The following is a 23755-nucleotide window of genomic DNA, read 5'->3' as shown; positions in this document are numbered from 1 at the left end:
AGAGAAGACACAGGTTAACATAGGCACGCAAGGCGTGCAAGAGTTATTTTTTTGTGTGAACTAAAAGTCTCGGAGATAGGAGCATTCATGGAACTGTTTACAGTAATGATTTGGTTCATTTGACAAGTTTTTTCGGTTGGGATGTACAGCAAGAAAGAAACTGGGAATTGATGCTGTACATACGATGTTACATCGGTAATGGTAAGGTAACTAAATAGTAAGCCAAAAAGTGTTTGATTGAACAAACTACAGCAATCTGACAAGTCTTTAGATTAATATAGATAACATCTTATGATCTAACAGGCAATTTGATTCGTTCTTTGATACAGCTCACACTGTGATTTGAGTGACACGCGCACATGCATAACTCACTCACCGATCACATAGCCCTTCCAGCCCCCAAGAGTAATTTTTGCTCAAAAATACTCAAGTTAAGAGAACTTTTCGCATTTTATACAAGTCGTAAGTTTACCCTTTTTACACAACACAACACAACACAACACTACTTCACCGAAAATTGTAAGAGAGATCTAGAGAGAAAAAAATATCTCTGACACGTTGAAAGTCAGATTTAATTAAATTGCACTTTAACTTGGTGCCACGTAGTCTTCAAAGAACATTTGAACAGTTTTCATAATTCTACCGTTAAAAGAATGTCATAAAATGCCCATCAAATAAAAATATTAAACTGCCACTGCAGAAACGTAAAAACCGTCCAAAATGAAAGCTTCTTTTTCGTTTAATATCCTGGGAACAATAGCCGATAACTTGTCAGCTCTAATTGAATTTACTCCTATATAAAAAACAAAAGTGTTAAGTTATTATTTGTAACTAAAGATAGCAAACATCTCGTGGGAACAAGTGGTGACGATTCGTCAGCTCGAATTGAATTTACTCCCTTGTGAAAAACAAGAGTGTCAAATTACCCTTTGTTAGTAAAAAATAAAAATATCTCGTTATATTTGCATGCACCAAGAACAAAACAATCGTTACCTGCACTTACTATTGTAAACATTAGAACTGTTTCAAATCTAAACAGTCTCATCTCCTCTAAAACATGTCCTAAGAACTAGAAGCGACGATTCTTGACCTCTAATTGAATTTACTCTTTGTGAAAACAAAAGTATCAAGTTACCTTTGTAGCTAAAAATAAAAATATCTCGTTTCATTTGCATACTACTAACTCACGAACTGTTTCAAAACTCAAGGCTCATCTCGTTCATAACTAGCCACCATTAGACTGAACATCATGCACTCCAAAACAACCCCGGCCGATGTATGTATGTAACTGTCACACTCCGCTCCAAACCCGGACTAAAAATCACAAACTGACAACATACACGTCAGTCTTTATTTTTCAATTACCAAAGTCCTTGTGTTTGATACAATAAAACGCTCAAGACTTCATATACCTCACTTAAGTTATCTTGAACAAAAATAATTTCCTTTTTCTTGAACTACTATTCGTGTTAGTTATTAATGTGAATAAGCGAAACCCCGATAACATTGAAGGGAAAAGATTTAATTTCATTAAAACGTATCTTCTCATTCCAGAAGTAAGCAAGAACCATTATACTTGTAAAATCGTCACAGGATATCTTTTTGTTCTGTTGACCAAATTAATCGTAGTCTCTTCGCTTTTCACATTGAAACTTATCAACGGATGCTGAAATTAACGACACGTCCGGAACACTCATTACGAACTCTGCAGCAATATTTAGGTTTCAATACAACACGCAAACGATTTGAACCTGGTCACAACCTCTTCACATTCCCAGTGGTGCATTCCGCCCCCCTAAAATACAATTGATCCTATCATAGAAACCACATCAACTTGTTTTTCATTCACCTCTTAAATCTAGTGGTAGAGACTCAATTCAGAAACTTATCTAATGGGAAAAGCTCACCCTTCATCAAATGGTCGTAGTTATATGCCAAACACTGTGTTTCTTTGACTGATTATCCAGTTGCAAATGATTATCAGGCCCGCCCACAAAATCCTCAGCCTAACCCACAGAAAATGTCGAAGTAAGCCCAATATATGAATACTTCCTCCTCTTTCATAGAAGAATAAATATGGCCGTTCTGAACTGTATCGGGATCAAATCTTCTCACATACCATTTACTTTTACAACAAGAAATTTGATTGGCTGTTTATAGTAGATCCAATCTGATTGGTGTGACATACATACATCTCTCACTCACTCATCCATTGACCCGTCCATAACATACCCGATGCGCCGACGAAGAGGTATTTTTTTTTACGAAAAAATAACTCAAAAAGGTTACATTTGGAAAAGAAAGTGTAACCTGGAAAAATGGGTCACACTTGAAAAATGTTTTCACTAACAGAACTTCGTCAAGAAACCCTCTTTTCCATTCTTTTATTCTATCATATTCGTTATCTTTTCGAAGGCATAAAAATCCTTACTTAGCGGTGTGTTTTTCACTGTATGTAAGGAAAGAGATAAAAGAGTGCATCGGGAATATGAAGTGGTAGGCCTTTTTCAGTACGTGCTCTGAAAAAAAAACATTTTCTTTGACATTGATATTGTGGTAAAAAACAAATCGAATGTGGTTTAGCGTGGTCTGTACTCATCAACAACGATATGCGTCATCACAGTGCTCAAATTGTTGTGGACTCACGAGGCGCAACGGAGTGAGCCCACACATTGACGCGAGCAGCGTGGTCTGGACTCTTATCGACAACGGCAAATTAGCCAATCAGATTGCGAGATTAGCAGCAATTGTGATAGAATTGGTTATCGATACAACATTAACTTTTCGTGGGAAGAGATAGCCTCCCATTGGCTGACGATGGCATAAAGCTTCTAATCTCTAACATCGTTCCAATATGTATATACCATTGGGGCCATTTATATTTCGTTCCTCTCTTATTAATAAACGTTTATTATTATTATTATTAATGCAAGGTTTTGCGCATCAACAACCAAGATCTTCTTATTAAAATTTGACTCATTTAGTTTAGTGTTTCTTTTTCTCTTTTTTTTTTTAACTCTTGTCGGCTATTAAGTTAAATACTGCTTTTAAAGCGTTTCAAACGTTTAAGGACGGTGCATACTTTTAGTGCGCACACGTTCTGCGCATCACGCAAGGCATGGTTTAAGCGCCACGCGCGCGCTGGGCTGCCATTGACGTAATCAACTACGTTACTAAGTACACGACTAAAATGAAAGCAGAATTTTCCAACTGTGACCACAGGTCACACAAGCGTAATATGAGTTTGTTTGGAGAACTGTGGCTAAAATATAAGAGTTTGTATGGAGATCAGGAGTTGACATTAAATTCATTCAATGCATGGGTAATTTACCGAATAAAGACTCTTGAATGGTGTCATTTTTTCTCATCTTGGAGAGTTTAAACGACATTTGAGTTTTTAAATTTCTACCGTTATATGATATTTCAAAAAAGTAACTTGTTTTCCTTCCGTTACTTACCCAGGCCTTCAAACTGACAATGTATGAGCAAAATCGATTCGTGGGTGGCTCTCTGGAGTATTTACGAACACACTCCCTGTAGAGCGCGAGTTAGAAGAGGAAACTTAGTTCATTTCTCTTTAAGTTTTCCCTGTAGAGATTTACCAGTATGGGCACTATTAAAATAAGGCTCATTTTTGGGTTGTCAATTTTTGGATTAAGGCCGTTACCATGGCAACATCTCATCTAATGACAGGCACATATATTCCTCATTTTGGCCTAAACTCCTTAATTTTTATGCTTTCCTTCGATGAAATTTTTTCATACTTTGCCACATCATGGAAATGATATTGCCTGACATTTTGAATTGGTAAAAACCATACCCTTTAAGGCCGCACATACCTTTATAGCTCATATAAGGGACTACCTCTCCGGGGGGTAAGTGAAAACAGGCATTTGGGTGGCTCAGTGGGCAAGTTAAATTAGCCTACAAAAGGCGCATTTACACGACATTCATTTTGGGCACGGCACTCCAAAATTTAGACACGCGGGCCGATAGTTATCGATAGTTTTGGGCACGGCCTGCTTAATTTACAGGGTGAGACATATTCGAGTTTTTTCAATGTTGATCTCTGAACAGCACCTCTGAAACAAGAACGGCACTCTTAAATTCGTGAGTCCCTGCACTTACATGACAGCGGTTCACATATGATTTCAGGTGCGGTTTCGCGGACCGTTCAAACGAAAAAAATGGCAGATTCTCGAGTACAGAAAGCAATTGTATGGCTTATTGTTTTGAGAAAGCGAAAACGCCTGTCGTAAATGAGGGACGAAACAAGGTCGTTCCTTACACCACTCTTACATGCATTAAAGCGGCGACAATACAGCCTGCTGCAAGTTATTTTGATCATGAGCTGTCTAAATCCTCCACGCTTAAAGTGGTACTATGACGAAAATCGCATCTTTCCTATCTAAGCCATTTTAAAACATAATGAAGTAGTCTGTAAGAGAAGAAAAATGCTGTTAACTATTTTCAAATATCTTGTCGTTCTAGCGACATTCAAGTTTTTAAAATATGCAAATTAGCTAAGTGATGACGTCATACACTCATCCAAATTTTGATCAAATATGAAGAAAGATGTCTCAGATAATTTGTATTAGATTACTAACATATTGAAATCAAGTGGGTGTGGACTGGAAAAGAGTGAGTTGCCATGGGAACATAATTTTTCATAGCTGTAGGTGTGTTTCCTGTAGAACTATTAGCCTGCTAAGTTTCAATGGTCTATGCTGCAAATTAGCCAAAATAGCTCTATTTATATACTTGATATAATATTGGGTTGAGTGTATGACGTCATCAGTCATCTCATTCGCATATTTTACGCATTTTTCACTTAAATATCTCCAGAACTAATTCAGATATTTGCAAACGGTGAAACGGCATTTTCATTCTTTCATGGAATTCTATGTGATACACCTAAAAAATCAAGGGGTAAAAATTTGATCATAGTACCACTTTAAGAGAGATATGGATGCATCCTCATTCTTTTGTGTGGTTTGACATGGTCGAAGCATCTTTTCCTGTTGGGTTGTGGTATTCCAACTTCAGAGTAACTCGTGGAACATTTATATACATTCTCCACGAGACTCTGATGAGATATCTCAACAAGACACTCCAATGCGAAAGCTGTTACGCCAAAAAGTTAGGCTACTTTCTGAGGTGGTCTCGGCCCGCCTAACTTTTCAGCAAGCGGGCCAAAACAATTGTTTTTACACAGCAAAAATCAAGCGGGCCGCGCCCTATATAATTGGCCTGCTTGCCAAACTTTAGGAGTGCCGTACCCAAAATGGATATCGTGTAAATGTACCTAAAGTCTTGGGAGTCTAAGTGAAATTTTCGGCTTGATAAATGATAATTTCTATGCAGAAACTATATCAAAACTTCTGACTGCAAGATTAGTTAACCCTTAAGTTGAAGCATGGATTAATCTAAAATCCAACTGGGCAAGTAGATTTCAAACTTTTTTCCTGCCCTGTCTTCCCTTAATTTTGTCAATAAATAAATAAAACTATGAAAGTTTGATAATCAATCATTGCAGGTTTGATGTCCATTAAATGTTCTCATGACACATAGTGCCATTTAGTTTAAAATGACTATTGTAGTTGATAATACTCAGTAGTAGTTGCTAATACCCAGGTCTCTGGAATGCCAATAGATATCTCATGGTCTTGTTTTGATTCTCCACAACTGTAGAAATTCTCATTCAGCTTACTCCATTGTCCCATTGAGCTCATCCTCAAACACAAATGATTTTCTAGTTGTGTCCAATAATAGTGTTGTGACATCTGCACAGAATCCACATGATACTTGAAGAAGGTGAACAAGTTTTCTTGACAAAAATTTTCTGTCTTCCTCTTTCTATAGTTTGAAACAATATAAAAGCGATACATTGTAACTGATATTATTTCAGTAAAAAATACTCAACTTAAATAATCAACTATTGTCAGGGCTGTGCTCTAGAAATGCCGGGGTGCCACAGGTGACTAATTTTTGGCTTGCAGCTCAAAAAACTTACTCTTTCCATATAAGCTTAAGTACTGGGTGACCAGGATCCTTTGAACTCCTTAATTTTTCTTAGACCACAGCCTTGATTGTTCTTTTTGGTCCTGGCGGACAGTCCATACATTCACTCTTGTTTTAACCTGTCTACAATGGACCAGGGCAGCCTCAATTGCAGCACCATCCTCCTTCGTCTGCGTTATTTGCAACAGAGACTACCACTCCAGAGTGGGACTCTATAGCCACTCGAGACGATGCTCCGCATCAACATAGCGCTACACCATTGTCTCCCGAGACGAACGGCTGCCGACGACAATGGCCACCCCTCCTGGCCTCCACAACGGTAACCACCACTAAAATGCATCCCAGCTGCCAAAACAACTGATGAACAGTGTATACAAAACCCCATGTTCATTGGAAAAGGTCACCAAACTTGATATGTGCCATGCATTATTGTCTCTGTTTGTGTTCTGTTTGGATTGTGTTACTGCTAACAGGCTAAAATAAGCATTTTTCAAAAATGTAAATGTTGCAACCCTGAAAAGAATAGGTGTCATATATTTACACCCCTTACCTCCCAACAACAGCCACCTATCTACAATCGCCAATTTCCTCTGTCCCCAAGGTGGCTGCTGTAGAGAGTTGCAACATTTTTAACATATCCCTTTCACTGCTTAATGCTCACCTGCAAGTCTGCACAAATTAGGGGCAAGTCATAACTGTCTGCAAGACTTGTAACCTCCTGGATGCTAACAGCATGCATAGCTTCATTCTTAGCTGAAAACCAATTATATAAATCATGCTGGGTTATTGAAGCCTTCTAACTAAGTGTATTGAGGTGGCTGACAACAGTTTCCAGCACTTACCAGCAACATGGCTCTGAGGTTTTCAGCACAAAATTGCAAGTTTGTGAAGTTTCTTTTGTTTCTCAATTCCCCAAAGAGACTTGGATACAAAGAAAACAACAGCAAATATAGAAGTTGTTCCTGAAAGCCTCAGCACCTTGTTACAACGTTGATATATCGCACATGACCCATTACACTTTGACGGGTTGATGTTACCACTCATTATCAAGTGATGTCAGATTAGAGGTATAATTTACACAAATGCCCTTCATTTCTTATAATTGAATTGTGATAAAAATTTTAAGATACAACTTTTTGCAAAGTTAAAAAAATATCTATTTTAGGGGGTTGTGCTCTGAACCTCCATGGAAGGAGAACTTATATTATGCCACGAAGATAACCACAACTTGTTCACCAATGACTGAGCATTTTTGTGATATCAGTACTCTAAAATCACTTGATAAATAGTAGCATATCAATCCATCAAAGTCTTACTTCTGGAAAGTGGTGTAAGACACCTGATAAGTTAAGGGAAGGGGGAGTGAACCAATATTTCTATTGTATCACCAACATGTCAAGACTGGCTGACTTTTTAATATTGTTATATAGCTGGCCTTTTTCCTGCTACAGCATGCCGATTCATTGGCTAGTTCATGATCACATGACATCTAACAATGAAACTGTTTCCCACCAAATGCCATAAGTGGGCAACATTGCAAAAACTATGACGTCAAACAGGAAACAGTTCATTGTTACCCGCCAAATGTTGACCGCTGTTGCACGTCATTTGTCAATAAAGTGATTACCATAGACCCTTGAATTAGCGCCCAGGGCGCTTATTTCAAATTTAGGAGAAGACAGGGGGCGCTTATTTGAGGGGATCGCTTATTTAATTTTTCCCAAATCTTGAAAATACATGATCACTTTTTTAATACATCAGGTGGACATAAACAACAACATAAGCTGTTTATCGACATAAAAAGCTGATCCTAAAGTTTAAATCGCAGCATCATCAAAACTTCATGCGGTCACAAACTGAAACAATGTACAAATCTAATACTACACAATGAAAACTATACATCCTTTGCTGCCTCATTACTCGTCTACAAAATAGGGGAGGGGGAGGGGGTGCTTATTCAAGGGGAGGCCCTAATGTTAAATTTTTGGCCAATAGAAGGGGCGTTTATTCAAAGGAAGCACTTATTCGAGGGGGGGGGGGTGCTAATTTGAGGATTTACTGTATTTTTTTTTTTTTTTTTTTTGCTATATAGCAAATCACTTAATGACTGGTCCCCCAGGGAACAGTGAATCTTTTCCTCTTGAATTTCAATGTTTCCCTTGGCTTCGTCTCGGGAAACATTGAGATTCTCCGGAAACAAAATTCACTGTTCCCCTTGGGACCAGTCATTAAGTGTTAAATGCTATTAGAGTAGAGCTGCATCCAACTTCCTTGCCAGTGAAAATAAAAATGATATCACATCATGTATCATTTCTGTGTAAAACAAACATTACATACCTTGTGTAACTACAAAGCAGCAGTGACCCAGGAAGTAGTCAATGTCAATATGTTTTACTGAAGACCTGATTGTTTCCAAGCTTTTGAGTGTAAAGAAATCAGTTATCAGTAAGATTGTACACACTTAGCCTGCGAATACAGATGGATTTCCAGCTTTGGTTCATGTCATTAGCATGAAACAAGAGCTGAAAATCTGTCTGTGGTTACAAGCTACAACACAATGATTATGTCCAGTAGAGGCACGGTGGCCTCATGGTTAGTGCCCTTGCCTCCAGATTGAGCAGTCCTGATTCCAGTCCTGGCCGAGGACATTATGTTGCGTTCTTGGGAAAAACACTTTTACGGTGCCTCTTTCCACCCAGGTGCATAAATGGGTACCGGCAAATTTAATGCTGGGGGTAACCCTGCAACTTCACTTTATTTTGCACTTACATTATAAAATTACAATATGAGCATAAAACAAAGAAAAAAGATACGTATATAACAGTGCGGTGGACTAGCATCCCATCTACGGAGAGCAGAAATACTCCTAGTCGTTTCATGTTACTGAAACCTGAGATAAGTGCCAGCCCGATGGGCCACTTAGCTCGAATGCAGACTTTTACACCGTATGTCTAAACCATGCTAATCTGCTGTTAATGATTAACCCATTAGTGATACCTGGTCAAGTGTTTGGTTGAAAGAGGAAACTGATCCTAGCAATGTAGTCCACAACATACAAAATTAAAAAAAGACAAAGAACATAGAGGATTTCATGGCTGCAGGATTTAAGTTGCGCTGCTATTTCTGGAAAATATTGCTATAACTACGGTTGAACAGTAGCTTGACCTGTACATTTAAATAATGTCATACTTGGAAAAAATACAATGAAAGCAACTTTTTTCCGTTCGGACATCGGAAAAATATGATTTCATCCAATGAGAAAGCTCAGAAATAGTTAAATAATTCAATTAATTCTAAGCTCTACTGCTCATGCGTTGCTGTGAAACCCTATCACTCTTACGCGGACCATTACTTTAAGGTCATTCCCCAGTATTGCATTGCACATCCTTACTGCGCATAATTTCACGCGTGATTAGCGCGCACCCATTAAAAAATGGCGGCTTTTTGCTTACAGCCGGACCTCGCCATAGAGGTAAACCGTCATTTTCTTGCAAACGAGTATGGTGACCTATCATTTTTTTTCTGTTGTTTTGAACTGAGTAATAAATTTCTCTGTGTAGAATAAATATGGACCAATTCTCAGTGTAGAACAAAAAGCAATCGTCAGAAACGTGAATTTAGCAAGCAATCGTGACTACAATCATGGTGCTATTACAAGGATTTATATGGGTATAAACAAGGTGCTGGGGACCCCTCATTTTTATTTCAGAATTTAATTTCCTATAATATAAACAATCAATAGGCAAAGTTTAACAAAAATCTCAGTGGAGGTTCTATTTCAGTGGAATGACCTTAAGGTTACAGTATACCTTCAGATCGGCAATTTTCTTCAAATTTGGATTTTTGGTTCAAAGTAATGGTCGAAGAGTAATCTCTAATTTCTGAAAACAAAATTGAAAAAAACTCAATATTGGCGGAGAAATGGAGGTTTTACGTTACGGCCGGAAGTAAAAGTTCCCTCTTGATTGACAGCCCTATAACGTGTACGCAATCAACCGAGACTACTTTCGCGGGAATATATGGATACCACGAATTGGCTGGCTACTCAGATCCAAGCATTTTTCGTATTAGATGTAATTCTATTAAGTTATAAGTAAACGTGGACCACGGAAAACTCTGTTTACCAGTTCGAAAAAGCGAAGAACGAATGAAAACACATCAAGGAGTGAAGAAGCGAAAGTTGGCCTCACGGATGAAGTTATAGCTATCGTATCAAGCGGGCAAAAAGATCGAGTCAAGAGTAGAGAAAGATTCTGTAAAAGTTTGGGAACTCGACAGCTATAACAGCGACGTGTACATTGACTCTTTTGTTGAGTCCGATACCGATGAATCGCCCAACTCATTGAGATCCATTGGAATATTATCCATGCACATTTGCTCCGCCGTGCTTTCTTTTGTTCAGTTTGTTCTCGTCGCCCAGCCACTCTAGCGTTCGTATCCTTTTTCGTCTTCCCCATTTTGCCAGACCAGCTTCAAGAAAAACCGAGCTACAGAAAAATTATCTCTCCGCCTTGAGCGCATTGCGAAACACAAGGGTTTTTCGAGATTCACGCGTAAATTTCACCACGAGTTAATGGTAGTAAATTTTCCAAGCGCTGATTGGCTCAGTGATCTGAGAACCCAGTTGAAGGCGTTTGTGGGCGGAGTTTGTTTGCGAAGTAAGAGATTTTTCTTAGCGCTGTTTTCTCGAATAAATTTTTTCGCTTGAAGCAGACACTTTAAAGAGTTACAACTCAAAGGGGATTTGTTTGATTGCCCTCAAATTTGGACAGTAGCTAGATTAACATATAAAAACCAAAAACGTGTCTGCGAATTGTTTATTTCGAAATATTTTTTCTCCGAGAGCAATTTTTGTACGGTCACTTCACATTTTTTAAATCCTATTTTGAAAATGTTCTGTAACTTTTTACTGCAATTGAATATGGCAAAACGCAGACACGCTTTTTTAGCGCTTTTTGTCCTGAAACCGAGGAAAAAAATAAATTGGCGAAAAACAAAATTCGCTTTGACTTGTAGTTCCAAAAGGTGATTAGGACGCTCGCATTTAGTGGCCGTGAAAAAATCGGCACTTCATTTTATTTCAAAATTTTTGGTATGCTTTGATAGCCAGCTCTATAAGCTTTAATTTGATATACGGGTTTAGGTATCTACAGCTTAAACCGGACGCGCTACATCGCTTGGACGTGAGACACCCCTGAAGGTATACGGTAACCTTAATTAGAAGAAACAGTAATGAAATTTAGAAGCAAACTGAATGTCAAAGTTGATACAAGAACTGTAATTAAAGATTTCATTTTGTTGGATTACCTCAAATTATTGGTTAAGTCGATAAACAGGACAATAAAATCGATTCTGGGTCTTGTGTTTTCAGTGTCCTCTGGCAATGGCAGACTTGTAGCAACACGGCTGTAGTTGAGTTGTTGACAAGCAACTGTTAATATACATACGTGAATAAATTCAAAAACACGCACCTTAACAAGTTTACAAAAGATTAACATATGAGACCTACATTTGTAGCGAGAAATCGGTGTGAATACCAAGCATAGATCTTGCAATCCTGTGCTTTCCAATTCCCTTCACACCAACAAACTGTGTCGAAGGAGAAGGGAACAAGATAAATTTACTTTAGTAAAAAAAACGAAAGGAAAAAAACAAGATACACCTTAAGAAAGAATGATTTCCAAACTTACCAAAACAGTTGCCTGGTTTTTGTCCGGAAGCTTTGTGAACCGGGAAAGTATGTTTACGTTTTTATCAGGAATTTCCGCCATTTTTATTTGGGTTTCGCGCTCTTCTTGTTTTGAGAGACTGGGAACAACCCTGAAAAGTCCACTGAAAGATCTGGGAACAACTCACTTCATATATATGCGCCTGCGATACTCAAATAAACTTTTCAGTGGGTGTTTTTCAAGATGGCGGCCAAGAAGAAGCTAAAGAAAGAAAAGAGGGTCCTTGTGTTTGATGAAAATTCACGCAGGTATTTAGTTTCCCTTTTATTGTTTTTCGAAGATCAACTTTTCCTCCTTTCTCCACGTAGGTTTTCAAGAAAACCCTTGTGCTTTGGCAAACATTCAAGCAACAAAGGACTTTTTAAAATGTGCACTTGAGCGCACATTTCATGTACTGTTTCATTGGAATAGTCTCCTTATTTGCGGCAGATACATCATAAGATCAGGGGCACCCAACGACCGTTTTCTCTCAAATGCTTTTAAACGCTGTTTTAGGTTATCTGGAGTAGTTTTAAAGCTCTGTAGGTTAATTTTAGGTTGCGCTAAAAAATTTTGTCTGTTCGGTTATTCTAGGGGAACTTGAATATTCTCGAATTTATTAGGGCTTTTTCGTCCATTCCCCGAAAACCTTAGGTCTTATCGCCTTTCCGAAAATGATAGCTGACCTTTTTTCGGTACCTAAAACGACATTTTTTACAATTCGAAAACAACAGACATTAAATTTCTCATATCACGAAAGTTCGAGGTGACAATTCTCTTCAGAAAATCAGAGGGGATTAAAGGCCTTCCGAACAAATAATTTACCGAAACGATCCGTTGGGTGCCCCTGATAAGATTGTGCTTTATAAACTTATAACGATAGCAATCCTTAATTGTATGAATTATATCATAACCTTATTATATATTATAGCATAACCTTATTGATTTTACTTCTGTATATAGCCGCAGGGCCAAACTATATATAGGTCAAACACGTAGAGAGCTTTAACTTTGCTTAAGCTTATATTTCAAGACTCATACATTGACAATTGTGTGCTTATTTTTAAGGGAGTATCTTCTTGGCTTTCGAAAGAGAAAAAATGAACGGAGAAAAAAGGCAAAAGAAGATTTAACAAAGAAGGAAAAGGAAAGGAGAAAGGAACTCAAACAAGAGGTTTGTCTCAGTACTGGCTTTGGTTACACATGGTACATGCAGTGTCACTTAATATAAGAAACCTCCAAGCCAGTCTGTAAAGCATGTTAGGTACGTGCGTTAGGTTTTGTTTGAAAACTTTTTGCATGCATGCAAGGATCTCAAGGAAACAGTATTTTACTGTACCACCATGAAGTACAGGTGTAGCTTCTCTAGGGCCAGCCAGCAGGTTGATTGTCTGAGGTAGGTACAAAAGTCACACCAGATCAACTTGGACTACCAGTCCGGGTGGGATCAACTCGTATAAACTTGAATCGACTTGGATCAACTCAAATCATAAAAGGCTCTAAAAATACAAAATAGCAGCATGGCAACACAGAAATGTTTTTCTTGATTTGGTCAAATATTTTAGAGGAATTTTAACCTTCATATGGATAAAAGTTTCAATTTCCTCTATCTCTATTTTTTTGTGATCCGCGTTGATCTGACCAAGATTGTACCTGCCTGGTTGTCTGTGTGAATGCCTGCATGGTCTTGAACTCTTCAAGTTCTGTAACACTCCTCAATGCAAGGTGTTGTGAGAAGGTGAGAGTAGTGTTTTTCTTTGTGAGGCAGACACATTTTGAATGTTTTATTTTCGTCCTGATAGAAAAAGAGAAGTATGGTGGAACAAATGGAGAAACACAGGAAAGAATTAGGTAAGAATGTTAGATTAGGAATTATAGTAGAGGTTTTTCATGTTTTTATTTGAATTCACATTTTTCAGTATTAGTTTTTTGGGGGCAAAACTCATCGTCACACATCTGGTTAATAATCTTAACTGTCCATTTACATGCATGCATTTCACTGGGCTAAGAACCAATTTAGTGTTTGTTTCAAATTTTAGAGGCTCTTGAATCTGATGACGAAAAAGGTGAGCAAGAAGTACCATCATCAGTTGATGCAACATATGATCATCCTGAGCATGTTGTCACGGTTACCACGATCAGTGATGTCAACTTGGACAATGGAAAATTTGCATGTATTGGACCAAACAAGGTGAGTGATACTAAACCTCCCCCACCCCCCACTGTGCTAAGACACTAATATGAAGATCTTGGTCTCCAGAATATAAGGCTTGGCTAAATTATTGATAGTCTATATAATGCCAATGTATACATGTAATTCCTTTCATAGTTCATACATGTAGTTTTCCCCTAAGCATAGAGTTTGATAATATACTATTCTCTTTGTGAATTGCAGCAGCCTAAACTGTACTAATTCTTTATCACCTTAATGCTGGTTTTAATACTACTGGTGTCAGACATGAAAAAAAAAATGTTCGTCATAGTTTAGAAGTCTAATGGCAGATATTGGTCTGGTGCTATTCATGATTGATACACTGCCCTTATACATTATACCTTCTTGCATGAACTTATGTGTATTGTTTCTTACTTTATTTGAATATACTCTTTCTAATGCATGATTTTTTTGTGTTCAGGGTTTGATGGAAAAAGTAAAATCACAACCAGATACTTCACTTGCTGAGGTACAGAATCACTCTTCAGTTAAAGGGACTGAAAAGTAAGCAATTACTTTATCTTACAGACTTAGTAGGAAATGAATGACAAATTATAATAAATCATTGATTCAGCTCCTCAACAAGGGAGTTTACAATCACTGTTGAGGGTGACATTCAATATCAGTTTAGTGAAGTTACTGTAGTGTGTATGTCATGTACTAAACATGCTTAAAAAGACAACAAAATGCCTCTGTCTGACTGAGTTTGAGGTCTGTACTGTAAGTTACAGACCAAGTTCTTTCCCCTTCGATTTATGACCGAAGCGCAGTGTGTGGACCATGAATCAAAGGAAATAAAAACAAGGATCTGGAACTTACAGTAGGACTGAAAAGACGAGGTTTGTAAGATATTTATGATTAATATCTCTACTGTGGGTCAAACAGTTTAAGTCATGGAGAGTGCCTTCAAACCACCGAATATCAAAATCAAAATGATTCAATTCGAAGTTACTACTAAGCCATTAGCACCTTTAAATCCCAGGGTTTAAATACCCTTTTGTCAAAATCTTTTAAAGTTAACTTGTAGTTTTACACACATGCTACATGTATGAATGTTAAGAAAGGTAATAAATATTATTGCATGATGTTTTGGCAACAAGGGGCTTTAAATGTTAGCGGGCCATACAGTAGAATACACCTGCTATATTGACCAATGGCAGTAGGTGTAGTCACTGACAGATACAATGATAGAACAGACATGTCAGCTGTATGTTACTACATGTCCAGTTTTTCATGCATCTGTCCTGTTATTGATCATGAATTTCATCATAACATTTTCCAAGTAGCTGTGGATCTATGAGGGGATAGCTCAGTGGATCCGCAGACTACTTTGACAATGTTATGACAAAATTCATTGCCGATAACAGGACAGACGCATGAAAAATTCCTGTCATATTTGTTTTTTACAATAACAAACTGGCAAATTGTCCACTCTCTGCGCTTTGTTGCGTCGTAAATTCATGTGTCTGTCTGCTTATTGACAATGAAAATTAGCCATTGAGTGCATGAGAATTTCTGCAGTTATTGTAACACCTAGTGGTTTAAACACTAAACTGGAAACTTTGAAAGCAGGATTGAAATTTTTTTTTACATTTATGTACAAATAAAGCCACTTATCAAGTGGTGCTCTTCTTTTTACATTGACAGAGCCACTTCCAAAAGACAAAAGTCTCACAAAAAATTTAGAAGGAAAAGAAGCAATAAGAAAAGTGTGCAACAGCAAGAAGGTCAATCTGGAAAAAGTAAAAAGAGGAAACAACCTCATCTCCATGGTAAATCAAAGCAGTTCAAAAGGAGTTAATTCATCAATAATTTATCACACATTTCATAGGTTCAAGTTGGATGGGATCAAAGCTACAGATCACAAGTCTTTGGTTGAGGCATGAGGCACTCCATAGCACAGTGACTTAGAAAGAAGTAGGGCTTGAAAAACACTTGAATTCAAGCTTGTCCTTCACTCTCAGACAAGCAGCTATCAAATTTTGCTTGCCCCAGGCAACTTAAAATTTACTATTTTGTTACTGGCAGACGATTTCCCTAGGCTCTTGCCCATCGGCAAGCAAGCAAGAATGAGAAGTTACCTGCCCTGCAGGAAAATCTACTTGTCCTGGACAATGCGGCAACACTTTTTGCAAGCCCTGAAGAAGTGAATATAGACAACAACAGCCAGGAAGAACTTCAAGTCCAAACTACAATGCAATTTAATGTAATTCATTATCAATAACTTTTGGGAAGAGCTGTATTTGAAACTTTAGAAACAAGAAGAAATCTCATTTCACAGTGGCTCAAAGGGCCATTTCTGTGGACAAAACAAAAGCTATATTGTCCTGAGTAATGATCCCACAACAACTACAAGATGAGACTCACCCCAGATTTCTTCTAGTTTTGGAAGTGGCAAAGAAAAATCAGTTCAGCAAAAACAAAATTCTGATTTCCAACAGTTCTGGAAAACGAAAACCAACACAGTTACAGAGCCAGTGATTCAATATGAGATGAACAAATGAGAATTTCCTACTGGCTTTAGCTACTAGTAGAAGAGACAGATTATTTGGCAATACATGCAAACAGAAAATTAACATTGTTCGCTTGGTACCTTGAACAACCACTTCTTGCTTGGCTAGAGCTAAAGCTTGGCAGGTTTAAAAAGGAATACCTAACACCAAAAATCAGTGCTTCTGCTATATACATGAACAAGTGAAGTTAAAATGTAACGCGGCTTTGTTGGAAGCAAATGGAAGTGTTGACAGTCAAAATAAATTCACATTTACAAGTGCAGATTATTGGGTTTGCTGAGATCAGTATTGTGGCATTCATATAAAGAGGTTATATGGCCCAATGAGTGTAGCAGTACATAAACAAGTTACATGGCCCAACAAGTGTGACAGAAGAAGTTACCATTTTAGGTAGTTTTCATATTTTGTTACATTTTGTCAATAAAACACAAAAGATGACAATTGAGCTGTGTAAGTATTGTACAACTTTGTGTTGAAGGATTAAAATACTATATATATTTTGAGCTCTTTTGGGTGCTCTCCACTCGGAGGACTAAGTAATGGCAAGAAAAACAAGTCATAAAATACACATGTAATTTATTAGAAGCCATCAAATTACAATAATATTATAAAGTACATAACTCCCAAAGACTCTGCAGTAAACTTTGTTGTAATCTTTACTTTGTATACACCTGGGCTGAACTAAATGTAACTTGAACTGGACAGTTCAATAGAACATCTAGAAAAGGGCTCTTTTCAAAACTTACTAGAAATTACTGTAACTATTTTAACTATAACAAGTTTGTAACTCATACTTAGCTTAAGAAAATATTTCAAATTGATTGCAAAGAAACCTTGATATAAAATGTACAAATTAACTTTGACAGCATTTACTTGCTCATTTTTCTCTTTTTGAAACAATAACTTTCTCTTACTCCCTTTGAAACTATGAAAATAATATTACTGAAAGAGAATCCGAAAGCATTTTTTTAAAAAAAGTTGATTTGTAAAATTGTACAGATAAATGTTCTCATAAATCATCAATAGCCAAATCTACCCAAGTACATACTTCTTTTTAAACTTACAAAATATATATTTAGGGAATAAATTATTGGTTACAAGTGATAATCTCATAGATTAACATGTCGTCCAACACATCAACAATAATTATTTGTTGTTAAATCCAATTCTTAATTACAACTGTAAAATCTCTGTTTTTCTCAACAGCAGGAAAAGGTGTGAATCAGGAAAACAACTGATGTTGGACGATTCTATAGTCTCTTGGTCAAAAAGCATTTTTCAAAAGAAAGTGTGCAATAAATAAGATTGAGAAACTGTAACAGCATTATCAATACCACAAGAACACTGTCGTGTCGAATCCTGGGGTCATTATAACAAAGAAAATGCAAACTCTGGTGATCTTGAAATGTCTCCATCTTTTGATATTCCCGTCATTCTCTCCTTGGTGAGCAAGATTTCTTGTGTTCCTTCCAATTCTTTTTCTGGCATTCCCTTGAGCAGTAATAGGCTTGGCGGCATTGTCCACAAACCATCATTTTCTTTTCCCTTTCTTTACAATTCTCGCATGTAGCTGACTTGGGAAGGATTGTTTTGGAACTCTGAAGTTGCTTCTGTAACGTCCTTCCACTGTAAGGGAGGTCTCCGAACTGGCCAAGTGCTGACAGAAAATTGGACAGACTAGATGGCTGCATAAGTGACAGTGGCTGTCGACCCAAGCCTGGGCCTTCTGCAATCACCTTAGGTTCCTCACCTCGTAGTTTGCTGCTGTAATAAGCAAACAGCTTCCTTTTTCCAGGAAATTCTTTCATACTCTCCAAATATTCCTTGGATGGTTTGTAGTTTAGTTCTGTGAGAAAGTCAAGCACACCAGTCCAGGTTGCATCTGCTGGGTGTGCTGTGTCACTGCCAAGGCACCGCTGACAAAGGTTTCCGAGACCTGTGACACACTCGTAACACGAGCTCTGGAACACACCAAGCAGAATGCTGTCAAGGACTGCCTGATTTTTCTTAAGGCCAGCTGGAAGACACTCAAATGCAGTTTTCAAGGCTCTCATTGCCCCTTGTTCAGCTGCCATTTGTAAAGGAGAGTAGTGAATACCACACTTATCTGTTGGGTCAGCACCTGAAAGAGCAAGATAAAAGGCCAATAGCTTTGAAGTTTTGTGCAAAATTAATTTACCTCGTTGACACATTAGTCCCTAAAGGTCAGCATTGTTCAACAAAAAAATTCCATAAGTCCTTATTGTCAAGAATGCTTTGGATAGTTTGTTTAGGAAGTTCGAAAAACATTTTCCGATAGCTACATTGATTTTAAATTCTTTTTGATACTTAAATTTGCCAAGTATTAAACAAAAGGTTTCTTTATCAATAACAATAGTTACTAGATGGTAACTCCATGAGCAGGCAAGATGAATTAAATTCTGTGCAGTGATTGGCTACCCGTGCAGAGATGACACCATCTCGCCACCTTGGGATTACACAGTGTCCCACAAGAAATATTTCACTGAACCAATTTAATAAATCCTTTATTGACCAAGCTTATTCAGGCAAGATGGGTGAATATTAGCCTCAATCTTTTTTATGTGTTAATTGAACTCCATCTAATTGTAGGTCCAAACACCACACAAAATAAATTGGCCAATATCTGGCCATCTTGACCTCATGTTTGGCCAATAACCCATATGTAATGTTATCCAAAATGTTGCTGTAGCCCAAGATTTTTAACCCTATACATCATTGATTATTGTTATAATAATTGCTATAATAACCGACCTGCATTGCAAAGAATCTTGATGATCTTCGGGTTGAAATTGTAATAACAGGCCATGTGTAGTGGCTGTGGGATTCCTCGTCCACTTCTACTTATCATCACTTTGGCACCAGCATTAAGCAGCATTCTCAACATCTGCGGCATTTCACTACATGTAGCGACATGAACCAAGGTCTTCCCACAACTGGTAACTCTGGCATCAAAAAATACCCCTTCACTGAGTAGCTCTTCAAACTTTTTAGCATGACATTTGATCTTCAATGCTTTGCAGCACTCGATGTCTTGATTCAAGATCAACGAGCACATGAATGTGCGAACATTGCAAGCAGCCCACTCGAGAGCTCCAGGAGTGTTGCGCCAAAGTTCAGCATTGGACAGGCAGTAACTACCTATATTAGACAGTGATGCCCAGTTTCCCATGTGAAAAGGTATTCTGCAATTTGGCAGCTTGCGTTCTCCAGTGAGAAAATTCAGGGTTTCTGGGGATGCTTGAAAAGCTCTTAGAATTGTACCTTCAAACCTGTGAAACAGATTTCTAGATTCTGGGTCACCTGAGTTTGGCACCAAATCAAAGTAGTCCTCTGCAAAGCCCCTTTGTTCCTTGTAACGGTAGTCAAGCAGCGCTTTAGTCCAAAACCATGCCCCACATGATGAAGATAGGCGGAAAGCTTCTGAATTGGATTTTTTTAAAGCAAACTTGAGAGCCCCCTTGTCATCACCCATTTTCATATAAACCTCCAGGACATGGTACCTCCAGTTGGCAAATGATGACCAGCTATGAAAGTTTACAACAAAGATCACACATGAGTGCTTTTTGTCATCTACTTTAACACAACACAAGTAAGGTTGGGGTAAGAGTTTAAGGGAGGTCAACACACATTTCAAGAGGCTTGTGCTAAGTACAGTAGTGCATAGCACTAATAAACGTGCAGCCAGCAGGTCAAAAGTTCCAGGTTCCCACTTCTAATACCTTTCCCTCTGCACTTCTGGGCCTTAATAACGATAATGATTATCATTTATCACTACATTTGTTTACTTAAGTAAACCTAAAGCCATGGTCCAAACACACAAACTGTAGCCCTTCTTGATACACTCCTTGGTTCACTATTCTACCAGCTAAGTCAAAGCTGCAAGGGTGTTGGAGCAGGTAAGAAGCATTCCCCACCACACTGAATGAGCTAATGGGCCAACTTCCATCAGCTATAAATCTGTGCACCTGATAAGTTGTCTCATAAATAACTATTGGTAAGGAAAATTTAGAGGTGCTAAAAAGGGGATTCCCAGTGATGATGGGCGTTTTCTTGCTCCAAAATGGAAATTCACCCTCCCTCCCCCAAGGATCACTTTTACTAAGTAAGTATGACATTATTATTTATTAACAAGGCAATACCTGTAGAATTTTGGATCCAACTTCTCTAGTAGAAGATACTTTTTGAGTGATTCCTTGTATCTCCCCATCTTGCGCAAGGTGTTGGCTTGGCCATGCACAGCACGAAAGTAACTGCGCAGATGATTCAGCCCCCAACATTTTCTCTCAGACAACTCCTTATCAAACTCATCACTTAGATTTGGTGCCACTTCCACAGCCTTGCTATAGAATCCTGATTCAATGAAAAAAGATTGTTATATATTCTACTCACCAGATCCAGTGAATTTGCAAGAAGGGGTGGGGGGGAATGTACCAGCTGCGGCACAGTAACATTAGAGTCAAGGGGAGAGGTTTAGAAGCGTGTGTTGCCGAACATTTCAGGGTCAAAACAAAACTGGAAGATCTACCCCTCACCCTACCCCAATTCACATATCCACAAGGAGGGTATAATTTTCCAGAATGTATTGTTATGAATGTATTTAGGTAAGTGGAAATGAAATTTCAGGAGTTGCGGTCACGCTGAGCCAGAGCAGTTTAATGCAAGATACAGTATATTTATAATTTGGAAGCCTGAATTAAGTTTTATAAACAGTAACACTGTCCAATAAATTTCTAACTTTTACCAGGAAGGACTCTATAACATATTTCAGCTTTTATAAACGTATCAAATTTTCTATTTTGAACAATATTCACTATTCACAATATTGTCAATATCGGCCCTATTCGACACCGTGTAAGTGATTGAATTTCCGAGGAATCTGCGTGCATAGCTACCAACACATAAGTCATGAGTGTAGATACAGAGGAAAACCAGTAAAATGCAATCTTCGCAGTTCACAGTTCACAGAAATTCTATCGCTTCATGCGTAACCTTATATCGGATTACACCACATGCAAATCGAAGACCCCTTCGTCTTGTGTGCGAAATATGTTGCGCTGAAAGCTTGAGATAAGGACATGAGCTTAAGCTAACATCCTTTCAATGCGCTTAAAAACATTTCGTGATTCCCTTACTGAAAAGTATTTAGTACATTTCTCTCAATTGCAATGGACAGCATGAAACTTACCAAGAGCTTCATCATACGTCTTCGCCTCGAACTGAGCTAACACGTTGTACGCTTCAGGACAATTCGGGGATATTTTTAGTGCTGCTTTGGCTTCAGTTATAGGATTCTCCGATACATAAGCCATCCTTGCTTTCCTCTCGGCTTTGTAAATCGCTACGCTCGAGTAGAAGCGTTCGTCCACACCGAGTTCTGCAGCTACTCCGTGGCCCTGATTGAGATTAGATAAATGTGATTTGAACTCGGGATCCTCGTCTGGGTTTCCGTCACCAAATCTTTCGAATTGCAGCGGGTATATTGGGTTAAAAATCGTTATCATCGTGCCAAACTCTTTGCTGAACAGCCCCATGAGATCGTCCATGTTTGTCGAATGCTACCCTATCAAAACACAATGCACGTTGTTCTGACAGAGGTGACAAAATTTGGCGGGAAAAAAACCTCGTTTCGGAAACGAGGTACAGGGAAAGGGCCATTTGGGATTGGACCAACCAAATTTCCGGAAAATTCGGTCAAAAACTGAATGTAGATTGGTTCGGTCCAACCAGAAAAGTTTCAAAAAGAACAGTTTACCTTTTGAAGTGAACTAGTTTTCTGCTTTTCTCCGTTGGACTGGTTCGATCGAAGATTGACCATTCCAACTAGTCAATTCCAGTACTTTGCGGTCGGTTCAACATGGAGGAAAACACTTACCAGTGTGCAGCGGGGAGGTGTGCAGCTTTTATGGAATGTTAACAGCAGATTTATCAGTGTTTCTCGTACATCCATGAACAGTTCCAACAGCTACGTAGTTGTTTTTCAAGCGAAGTACATGTTTTGGTTGTTAAAAACTGCTTATTTCCTAATATTCTCGGTTTAGCTCATGTAAAACTCCCGCCATTTTTAATTTGTTATATCATTTATTAAATTATGGACTTTGACCAAACGTGAAGTCAAGATGGCTAAATTGACCTGGCCAAGTTCTTTTTTGAGGTGCCTATGGACCGAGAAGGCCGGAGTCGAGGACTCGAGGTGCATAAACAGGCACAAAAGAATGAGGCTAAAAAATAACCAGCCATTTTAACTGGTAAAACTTGGTCAATAAAAGGCTTATTGTATGGAAAAAGAAGACTAGTTTCTTGCAGGACACAGTGGGTAATCCAGAGCAAGCAAGATAGCGATGGCACTATCTTGCCTGCTGGGGTAGCCAATTACAGTGCAGGATTAGTTATAAAAGATTCAACTTCTTCAATTCTCAACAATAATTGGCAATGAGTTCTATGCAATTACTAGTCAATCTCAGCCAACACTAAACACTGAGAATGGAACAAGACCATCCGCACACGTCGTGATCCGTTCACCCCCCCAAAAAGTCCGAACCTCAGCCCGGAAATTTTGGTTGCATGGATCACGCCCACAGAAAGCTTCAAAAATAAGCATATATTCCCCCATTCCTCCCCCCCCCCCCCCCACTTCCCTCCCCTAGGTGAAATCTTTCATACACCCCTCATATACTCCACATGTTTTTTTCCTTGTTGAAAGAGGGGGCAGTGGGAGTGACTTTTCTGAGGACATCCTCAAGCTGAACTCCTTTGACATAACGCTTGGCAGATACTATTTCTGCACAGGTATATCTAGTGTTCATTGCATTGTTCAGACGAAGGAAACTGGTTTCATGTGCTGTTTTCTTTTGGCTGTTCACATGTAAAGATGGAACTAAGGTGTTGTCGATAATTGCCTCTAAGACTCTTTCATTGGAAAAATGACTTTTAACAACAAAAATGCTACATTAGGCATGGTTTTTATTATTTCTTTACATATTATAAAAAGGTTTATACTTCACGCCCCAGATTAACAAAATCACGCCGAGATTCAATTGATGTTTGAAACTTACGGCTCTTCACACGGGCTTGTCAGTTCTTTGAACAGTTTTGAGGTTTTGAGTCGCACAAAAATCAATTTTCTTTTTTAAGAGTCATTATTAGGGCGATCTCAAGCTACTAAATACTAAACGCTGACAGTATACGATAGCTCAGCCAATCAGATTGCAGTATTTTTTTAAATGCACATTAGTTGAGAGGGACCTTTCAGGCAAAAATGTTATGAATGCGCGCGCTCTGAT

The 23755-nt window shown here is 38.3% G+C and overlaps 3 protein-coding genes across 4 annotated transcripts; 1 reads left to right on the top strand and 2 right to left on the bottom strand.

Annotated features, from left to right (window-relative positions):
• Positions 1–974: 974 nt before the first annotated feature.
• Positions 975–11793, bottom strand: LOC145491397 (centromere protein M-like). The gene is made up of 6 exons (XM_081470588.1): positions 11712–11793; positions 11531–11610; positions 11329–11427; positions 8359–8438; positions 6683–6774; positions 975–5856 (listed from the first exon to the last, which is right to left on the bottom strand). The coding sequence occupies exons 1-6, from the start codon at positions 11790–11792 to the stop codon at positions 5707–5709; spliced, it is 582 nt and encodes a 193-aa protein (XP_081326714.1). The 5' UTR covers position 11793; the 3' UTR covers positions 975–5706.
• Positions 11794–11843: 50 nt separating this feature from the next.
• LOC145491396 (nucleolar protein 12-like) lies at positions 11844–16931 on the top strand. 2 transcript variants are annotated; one of them, XM_081470586.1, is made up of 6 exons: positions 11844–11998; positions 12798–12903; positions 13532–13580; positions 13769–13920; positions 14363–14445; positions 15773–16931. In XM_081470586.1, the coding sequence occupies exons 1-6, from the start codon at positions 11934–11936 to the stop codon at positions 15825–15827; spliced, it is 510 nt and encodes a 169-aa protein (XP_081326712.1). In that variant the 5' UTR covers positions 11844–11933; the 3' UTR covers positions 15828–16931. The 2 variants fall into 2 exon arrangements, with proteins under 2 accessions (XP_081326712.1, XP_081326711.1); XM_081470585.1 differs by having other exon boundaries at positions 15589–16931.
• Positions 16932–17013: 82 nt separating this feature from the next.
• On the bottom strand, positions 17014–23066 carry LOC145491354 (uncharacterized). Its single transcript, XM_081470530.1, has 4 exons — positions 21661–23066; positions 20615–20825; positions 19227–19999; positions 17014–18576 (listed from the first exon to the last, which is right to left on the bottom strand). Exons 1-4 carry the CDS (start codon positions 22016–22018, stop codon positions 17885–17887), a joined length of 2034 nt encoding a protein of 677 aa, XP_081326656.1. The 5' UTR covers positions 22019–23066; the 3' UTR covers positions 17014–17884.
• Between the last annotated feature and the right edge of the window lie 689 nt (positions 23067–23755).

The sequence above is a fragment of the Orbicella franksi genome, chromosome 6 (genome assembly GCF_964199315.1).
Source record: "Orbicella franksi chromosome 6, jaOrbFran1.1, whole genome shotgun sequence".
In the NCBI taxonomy this organism is placed as follows: domain Eukaryota; kingdom Metazoa; phylum Cnidaria; class Anthozoa; order Scleractinia; family Merulinidae; genus Orbicella; species Orbicella franksi.
Note: the sequence above shows the minus strand (reverse complement) of the source record. Positions and strands in the feature narration are given on the sequence as shown.

What these genes read in the sequence shown, in the direction of transcription:
- LOC145491354 (XM_081470530.1), bottom strand. Translation starts at nt 22,018, where the DNA reads ATGGACGATCTCATGGGGCTGTTCAGCAAAGAGTTTGGCACGATGATA. An exon ending in TTGGATCCAAAATTCTACAG is followed by an intron (nt 20,000 to 20,614) that starts GTATTGCCTTGT and finishes AAACTTTCATAG; the next exon opens with CTGGTCATCATTTGCCAACT. An exon ending in CAAGATTCTTTGCAATGCAG is followed by an intron (nt 18,577 to 19,226) that starts GTCGGTTATTAT and finishes TTGCTCTTTCAG; the next exon opens with GTGCTGACCCAACAGATAAG.
- LOC145491397 (XM_081470588.1), bottom strand. Translation starts at nt 11,792, where the DNA reads ATGGCGGAAATTCCTGATAAAAACGTAAACATACTTTCCCGGTTCACA. An exon ending in ACCGATTTCTCGCTACAAAT is followed by an intron (nt 11,428 to 11,530) that starts GTAGGTCTCATA and finishes ACTCAACTACAG; the next exon opens with CCGTGTTGCTACAAGTCTGC. An exon ending in TAATTTGTGCAGACTTGCAG is followed by an intron (nt 5,857 to 6,682) that starts GTGAGCATTAAG and finishes TTCAAACTATAG; the next exon opens with AAAGAGGAAGACAGAAAATT.
- LOC145491396 (XM_081470585.1), top strand. Translation starts at nt 11,934, where the DNA reads ATGGCGGCCAAGAAGAAGCTAAAGAAAGAAAAGAGGGTCCTTGTGTTT. An exon ending in TTTGATGAAAATTCACGCAG is followed by an intron (nt 11,999 to 12,797) that starts GTATTTAGTTTC and finishes CTTATTTTTAAG; the next exon opens with GGAGTATCTTCTTGGCTTTC. An exon ending in CATGTATTGGACCAAACAAG is followed by an intron (nt 13,921 to 14,362) that starts GTGAGTGATACT and finishes TTTTGTGTTCAG; the next exon opens with GGTTTGATGGAAAAAGTAAA.